Source organism: Cotesia glomerata, linkage group LG1 (assembly GCF_020080835.1).
Source record: "Cotesia glomerata isolate CgM1 linkage group LG1, MPM_Cglom_v2.3, whole genome shotgun sequence".
In the NCBI taxonomy this organism is placed as follows: Eukaryota; Metazoa; Arthropoda; class Insecta; order Hymenoptera; family Braconidae; genus Cotesia; species Cotesia glomerata.
In genome coordinates this window covers 18621573-18630601 of record NC_058158.1, presented here as the reverse complement: position 1 = coordinate 18630601, position 9029 = coordinate 18621573, and the positions used below count along the sequence as shown (strand labels likewise).

The window sequence follows — 9029 nt, the reverse complement described above, 5'->3', positions numbered from 1 at the left end:
CGATAGAATAAGTATGTTGAGTTTCATTGAGATCTCTTAAGAATTGTTGACGCTATCGTCGTGACAAGCAAGCATATCGTATATATATATATATATATATATATATATATATATATATATACATACATATATAAACTTTCGAACCATATGTATTTTCTGACTCAGTTCGTCGAGTTAGGTCGAAATATAACAAAATTTATGGAAATTTACGTCATAAGGACAAATACAATAGTTAGATTTTTATGAAATCTACTAAAAAATAAATATTTAATGGTTTTTAGAAACAAACAGTAGCGCCATCTCTCTACATAGCTAAAACTAAGTCATAATCTAGATTTGTTGATTAAAGTGATTTCTGTAAATATAAACTGAAATATATGAATTATTAGAAATGTAATTTTTTAATCAAAAGAGACTCAAAAATATTAAATATTAATCGTGCTACTGTTTATTTCTAATTTTAATAGATACTAAAGTAATTTTATCAATAATTATATAGAAACTAAAAATCTGACCTAATTTAAGACAAAATTAAAAAATTTCATCCAAATTATAACTCGCATCGAATTGCAAGCCAGCATCTGATCTTAATATTATAAGCAAACATTCGTAAATAAATATTTAAAATATAAACCTAATGATCTGGCCTAATTTAGGATAGAATTATAAAAATTTCATCCAAATCATAACTCACAAAATTGTGAGCTGGCATCTCATCTCAATATCGTAAATTAACATGCAAAATTACAATTTTTTTATAAAAATTAAAGATCTGGCCTAATTTAGAATAAAATTATAAAAATTTTACCTAAATTATGACTCACACAAGTGTGAGTTAGCATCCGATCTAAATATCATAAGTTAAAATTTATAACTTATGACGACTTTATATACGACTTAATAAGTCGTCAAAGTAAGACCTATAAGGCAATAGTTCAAACTACGCATAGGTTTATCCGGGTTTCGAAAAATCTAGAAACGCGATGACGCTTGTTTTCGACAAAATACCCTTGAGATCCCTTTCACTTTTCTGATTTAATTTCCCGATGAGTCCCATACAATCACCGATGTTGCTAACCCTATATAAATCGCCCGAAAATCATTTTCAGGCAGTTCGATTTAGACCAGGATACCACTGGTTAGCTCCGCGTCAATCGGCTCCGGGCATCAAATTCTTCGGAAGCACAAAGTACTCCGTGATACACGAGACAGTGCCTTGCTCGTGGTTAGGCTGCACTTAGTAGCACTAACGTGGTAGATTCATCGGCTATTCGATATATGCCATAATTATATTCCGTTTGTCTTTATTTTTATTATTTTCCGCCGTTGAGCGTCGATTGTTGATTATTCCGCCGTTGAGCGTTGATTTTTCCGCGAGAATCGCGAAGTATATTGTTTTCCGCCGAAGAGCGTCGAGTAGTGTTAGGTTTTTGCGCTTAAAGTCGCGAAGGTTAATTCATTATTAGAAATTATTCAATTTCTCCGTGATACACGAGATCCGGTAATTCGGTAGCGAAAATACCTGAGCGTCGATTGAGTGTTAAGTTTTCCGCGTAAAGCCGCGAAGATTAAAATAATATCATTATTAGTAAATATTTAATTTCTCCGTGATACACGAGATACAGTATTTCGATAGTGAAACTACCCATAGAAGGTGAAAGGGCCCATTAAATTTGAGCCTCTCTACAGACTTCCAGGGTAAGCCCAAAACATTATCTACTTTTAAGACATTATTATTTTTCTAACATTTGTGTTCTTTTTATCTCTATCTTTATTAACCGTTTTTGTAAACCCAAATTTGTAACACTTCTACTTGTTATTCTCAATAAATTCAAACAAATAAACAAGTTGATTCTTTCATTTTTACTTTTAAAATAAAATAAGATCTCCTTTACAAAGAAAAGTTACAACTAAACAATAGAATAGGTTACTCGTGACCGAAGTCAGCAGGATCCATCATCCTTACTCTCTCTAAGTTAACACTTAGAGATAACGTTCGAGCTTGTGTACCGCTCCACACTCCAACGCAATTTTTAATTTAGCTCCCGAACGGACAAAGTGATAACGTTCGGATATTTGAGATTTCTATTTCATATTCCTTGCGCCCATCACTCACTCCGTTCGTGACATTGATATCGTTTACAACCAGTGTCTTATCCTTCTTGAAGATATTATTACATCAATGTCAGGTAAGTCATTGTTAGAATTTGGGCTTCCAGAAACATTAAGAGAGCAAAGCAACGTTATTAACAACCGTCAGTACATGAACGAATTGGCTTATGATGTTTCTCAGTTGATCGAAGCAGTTTCTGTAGGGGTTTCGAAATTAAATGACGATCAGAAACAAGTTTATGATGAAGTCTTGAACAGTATTGATTTTAATTCAGGGAAGTTATTTTTTCTTGATGTTCCTGGTGGAACTGGGAAAACTTTCTTGATCAATCTTCTGCTTGCTAAAATTAGAAGTAGAAAAAATATTGCTGTTGCTTTTGCTTCGTCAGGGATTGCAGCTACGTTAATTGATGGAGGCAAGACGGCGCACTCAGCTTTTAAACTACCTCTCAACTTGAATCATCCCGATAATCCCATTTGTAATATCTCAAAGCAAAGTGACATGGCGCATATACTCAGAGAAACAAAAATTATAGTGTGGGATGAGTGTACTATGGCCCACAAGAAAGGTGTTGAGGCTCTTAATCAGACACTTCAAGACATTAGAGAGAATAATCGACTTATGGGTGGGTTGACTATTCTTTTAGCTTGTGACTTCAGACAAACTTTATCTGTTGTACTACGAGGGACACATGCAGATGAAATTAAAGCCTGCCTAAAATCTTCAATTTTATGGCCTAATATAAAAGTACTATCGTTGAAAGTTAATATGAGGGTATGTCTTCAAAATGACTTGAGAGCGAAAGAGTTTTCAGAATTATTGATTGACATAGGGAACGGAAATCTCCCAGAAGAAGAAGGAAAAATAACCATTCCAAGTAACCTTTGTGAAACTGTGGGAGAGTTGATTACTTTGATTAATAGAATATACCCGAATATTCAACGTGGTGCATTAGATAGTTTATCATGGTTAAAAGAAAGAGCTATTCTGACTCCAACAAATGAATCAGCTGATAGAATTAATACCTTACTGCTAGAACAACAAACAACTGAACATATGAAGTATGAGTCTGTAGATACAGTCATAGAAGTAGAAGAAACTGTTTATTATCCTGTTGAGTTTCTGCATACACTTAACCCGCCAGGTATACCACCTCATAGTCTTCATCTAAAGATTGGTACACCGATAATGTTGTTGCGTAACTTGAATCCTCCCAAATTGTGTAATGGCACCAGACTACAGTCAAAAACTCTACGAAAAAATTTAATTGAAGCGACCATTTTTACAGGAAAGTATAAGGGTGAAAATGTATTCATTCCAAGAATACCTTTGATTCCATCAGATTATCATTTTGAATTTAAGCGTTTGCAGTTTTCAGTTAGAGTTTGCTTCACGATTACTATTAATAAAGCTCAAGGGCAGAGTTTAAAATTAGCTGGTGTAGATTTGCAAAGTGAATGTTTTTCCCATGGTCAATTTTATGTAGCATGTTCAAGAGTAAGTTCCTATGAAGATCTCATCATTCTTCAACCAGAGAAGCGAACGAAAAATGTTGTATATAAAGAAGTTTTAAACATGTAAGTACATTATTTTAGATTTTATATATTTTTAACAATTATTATAAGTAATCATATGATAATAGTATTTACTTAAATGTAATAATTGAAAGAAATAAATTAACGTGATAAAAAATAAAAATTTTGTTGATATTTATAAAAATTGCCATACATAAAAAATAAAGCACATCAAAGTGAAATTTACTAAAAAATATAACTCAATGGGTTTAAAAAATTAAAAAAAAATTTTTTTTATTAAATAAAAAGTTTTCAGAATATATCTTTATTTTCATGTTGGTAATTTTTACATAATTCAAAATTTATATTCATTATCTTTTTGAAATTAATCATTTTGTTTATATTTTTCGTCTAGGTTACACGATAAAATTTTATTGTATGCCCAGCGAAGCGGGTGGGTATGAGCTAGCATACATATATATGTTTAATACGGTAAACGAGGACGATTTCGCATATATACATCGGTCTTCGGGGACATTTTTCGGCTACGAGGACGGTACCCAAAGACGATTATGATTATCACGGGCTTCGAGGACCGTACCCGAAGCCGAATAATATGTTTAATACGGACTTCGAGGACTTCAATATTTACTTAAGACAAATCCGTTTACTTGTGAATTGAGGTGATTATTATCGGTTAAGACTTATCGAGTCTCATTACATAGTCTTATAAAAATTAAAATCTACGAGCTTTTATTTTATCAAAAGATTATGAACAATTTCAGAGTAATTCCTAAAAATATTTTAAAAATTATTAACTAAAGATATGGTTTTAACTCAGTAGAATTTTTTTTCAAATTCTTTCGAATTTTCTCAGAATATCGATAAATTAAGTTGTTTGTTTCTTTGAAGATTTATTTTTCTTTCATTAAGAAAAACTCTTTGAAAATGGATCTTTAATTTTACGACGTTTAATTATTATAATTTTTATAAAATTTTCATGTTTTCATAGAAAATTTTATGCTTCGCTATTTCATTTCTTTTTTTTTTTTTTTAATACAGATCATAAGTAATTTAGAAAAAATTGGGATATTTAAAAACTTAGTTGTTGAATTTCATTAGTATTCGGAATAAAGGATTTTGAAATTCAAAACTTGGAAAAAATTGATAAAAAATAATAAATAAGAAAGTAACAGTCTCAGTTGTGAAAATTGATAAAATAGTAACAGTCCTAGTCGTAAAGAATATAAGATAGAAATATATGTCAAAACCAAAAATCATACAAAATTTAATCGTACAATCAAAATTTTAGAATTTGCGGAAATAAGAGAAACTCTCATCGACAAATAGAAAATAATTATATGAATTATTTGAGAGGAAATTTCTCAGGAAGAACGTTGCCAATTTTGTGCACGTGGACATTATCATCTAGAATCAAGTGCCCTGATAGTGAATATATATCGATTTACGAATCGCCCCAGAACTCCGATATATATGAATATAATAGTCCTCGAACTCAATAATATATCAGCGGAGGTCTCTGAAATCAGAGATATATCACACAAGAAACTAATAGTTACCGACTAAGAAAACGTGTAAATTTCAAATTCTTAATCTCAGAACTAATCATTTCAAATCAAAAAAGTCATTCAATCATTCATTCCTAAACAATACCAAATTAATTTCCTGAGTACACTGTCTACGACTCAGGTTGGTAAATTAATCGAGAGTTTACGTTAAAAATTTAAATTAAATGTTCACCTAGATTGAGTCAACACAGTCATTTCTTAAAAAATATATTGATTACGTGATCTATCTAATAATTGTATTAACCTGAGAACTATCTGTCGAACCCAAGTATGCATCTTTTTACACTTTGACCTTTATTTAGGAAATTCGAAAAAAACTTATAAAAAATATAAAACCGGTAAAAAAAAATTAGAAAAACGGTTCACCCTAAAGGCCATCCGTGCAACTTCCCGCTAATTCCATTCCTGAGCGCTTAAAATTGTACTTATGACATTTTTGAGATTTGTAAACTCAAAATAGAATTTATGTAATATTTTGAGCTCGCGAAGTTCAAAGAAATAATATTTTAATTCATTTGAGCTCTCCCAACTCAAAAGTCTGATAGAAGTTTCATAGAACATTATTTTTGGAATTTTCAAACCGCAATAACTTTTGAATGAATCAACCAATTTTTACGCGGTTGGCGCTTTTCGACGCAGTTTTATCATCCTCATAAGATATTTTCAGGTTTTAATTGATCGAACCGAAAATTTCAGAGTAATCCCAAAAAAATACTTTTTTCGGTTTTCTTTAGTTCACGGTATCTCTCGAACGAATCAACCGATTTTGACCAGCTTGGTGGCAATCGACGTATTTTTTTTATGTTAAGAGCCGATTAGTTTTTGAAATCGATCGGTAGAGCTGTTTGAAAGTTATTCTAAAAAATGTCGGAGTTATGTTGAAAAAATCCTTATTTCCAAATATTTCGTCGAGGATATCTCTCGAACCAATCAACCGATTATTACGTTCTTGGCGGCGATCAACGCGGTTTTTTGAGCTCTAAAAATTATTTAATCTCACCAAAAACGATCCGAAAAGAAATATCGTAGTTATGTGAAAAAAACACTTTTTTCGGTTTTCTTTCGTTCACGCTATCTCTCGAACGAATCAACTGATTTTGACCGGATTAGCGTCGATCAGCGTGGTTTTTCAAGCTTAAAGGCGGATTAGTTTTTGAAGTTGATCGATCGAACCGTTTGAAAGATATTCCAAAAAAACCACTTTCAAAAATGATTTTTTTCTTAATTTTTTTGAGATATTTCAAAATTTCTCAAAATCTATCGGTCCGAATCGGTTCAAATTCTCAGGCAATCTAAGTTTGGCGAAGCCCTTTCGAATAGCACCAACCGCGATGCAATCGGTTCAACCGTTCAAAAGTTATAAGCGATTCACATACTTACACAAACACACATACATATAGACATAGTGACAACCGCGCGGGGATAGTCGGGGAAGCTTCCTGTGACCTTCAACCGTCGAGATGTGATGAAAACTCAATTTTTGCAAAACGGGGTGAAAACAATAACTTCCCGATTTTTGAAAATCTTCGATTTTCTTAGCAGGAAGTTATAAATTTAATCAATTTCGTTCATATGCATTATTTATGTTGCATAAATTATTTAAAAGGAAATTCCTCAGAAAAAATATTACCAATATTATGTACGTGGACATAAGCATCTGGAATCAGGGCCCTGATAGTCAATATATATTGATTCACAAATCGTCCCTGAACCCAGATATATATAAAAGTAATGGTCCTCGAACTCCACTATATATCAGCGGAGGTCTCTGAAATCAGAGATATATCGCGCAGGAAACTTATAGTTATCAACTGAGAAAACGTGTTAATTTCAAATTCTTAATCTCGAACTAATTATTTCAAATCAAAAGTCATTTAATCATTCTTTTCTAAACAATACCAGATAATTCCCTAAGTATATTGTTAACGATTCGGTTGTTTAATTGATCGAAAGTTTACGTTGAAGAATTCAATTAAATGTTTACCTAGATTGAGTCAACACACTTATTTCTTAACAAATATCCCGATTATGTGATCTATCTAATAATTGTATCAACCTGAGAATTATCTGGCAAGTCACACTGTGCATCTTTTTACACATTTGACCTTATAACTAGACAACTTGATAAAAACTTATAAATAATATGAAACCGGTAAAAGAATTAATACAATTCCGTACAGATGTATCGTATATTTTATATAAACTTGTAAAAGATAATTTCTCAGTAAAATCTTTGCTAATTTTGTGCACGTGGACATTACCATCTTGAATCAGGTCCCTGATAGTGAATATATTTCGATTTACAAATCGTCTCCGAACCCAGATATATATATATATATATGAATGTTATGGTCCTCGAACTTAATTATATATCAGCGAAAGTCTCTGAAATCAGATATATATCGCGCAAGAGACTAATAATTACCGACTGAGAAAACGTGCCAATTTCAAATTTTCAAGCTTAAAACTAATCATTTCAAATTAAAAGTCATTCAATCATCCAACTCTAAACAATACTAGATAATTTCCTGAGTACAATGTTTGCGATTCGAGTGGTAAAATTTTACGAGAGTTTACGTTGAAGAATTCAATTATAAGTTTACCTAGATTGAGCAAATACACTCATTTTTTAACAAATATCCCGATTACGTGATCTATCTGATAATTGTATCAAACTGAGAGTTATCGGTCGAACCCAATTATGCATCTTTTTACACTTTGACCTTTTACCTGGAAACTTCGAAAAAACTTATAAGAAATATAACACGGGTAAAAAACATTAATATAATTTCGTACATATATTGTTTATTTTGATTAAATTATTCAAACGGAAATCTACCAGGAAAAACCATCCAATTTTGTGGACGTGGACATTAATATCTGGAATCAGGTCTCTGATAGTGAATGTATATCGAATCATGAATCGTCCCTAATCCTAGATATATATGAAAATAATTGTTCTCGAACTCAAGTATGTATCAGCGGAGGTCTTTGAAATCAGATATATATCACGCAAGGAACTAATAGTTATCGACTGAGAAAACGTGTAAAATTCACATTCTTAATCTTAGAACTAATCATTTCAAATCAAAAGTCATTTAATCATTCATTCCAAAACAATACCAGATAATTTCTTGAGTACACTGTCTACGATTCGGGTTGTTAAATTTATCGAGAGATTACATTAAAGAATTCAATTATAAGTTTATCTAGTTATATCTTATTCTATATAATCATATATAATTATCCCTCGCGGCCTTGAAATCACTAAAGATCCATGGTGGGTACATAAAAGGTCCACCAAGGGATTACACTGGAACTATTGTGGAACACTCGTGGATCCACTGTGGTTTTGTCACATTTTGCCATTGTGGTTCAGCGGTGGTTCCATAGTTCTTCCACCGTGGTTAAGCAAGAGCTTTTTTGTGGATCCATCGTGGTTCAACGGTGGGCCGACGATGGCTTTACAATGGTTCCGTTGTGGATTTACAATGGTTCTACTAAGGACTTACAATGGTTCCATTGTCAATTTACAATGGTTACACTGACATTAAACAGTGCTTTAATAGTAGTTTGGCAATCGTTTCACTGTTGTTAGACGGTAGTTACGCCATCGTTATACGGTGGTTTTATGACGGTTTGACCGCCATAAAAAATGATTTATAACGTTCCGAAGAGTTCCCTTCAAGGTATTTTTGATCGAAATTCAATTTTTTTTTGTTGAAAAAGATAGTCAAAAAGTTTTAAGATATTGTACCGAGTGATTCCGAAATCTAATCAGCTGGAAATCTTAAAAAATTCGGCAAAAAATAA

The 9029-nt window shown here is 32.0% G+C and overlaps 1 protein-coding gene across 1 annotated transcript; it reads left to right on the top strand.

Moving 5' to 3' along the window:
- Window positions 1-2182: 2182 nt before the first annotated feature.
- LOC123262972 (ATP-dependent DNA helicase pif1-like) lies at window positions 2183-3694 on the top strand. Its single transcript, XM_044725516.1, has one exon. The coding sequence runs from the start codon at window positions 2183-2185 to the stop codon at window positions 3692-3694; it is 1512 nt and encodes a 503-aa protein (XP_044581451.1).
- The last annotated feature ends 5335 nt before the right edge of the window (window positions 3695-9029 follow it).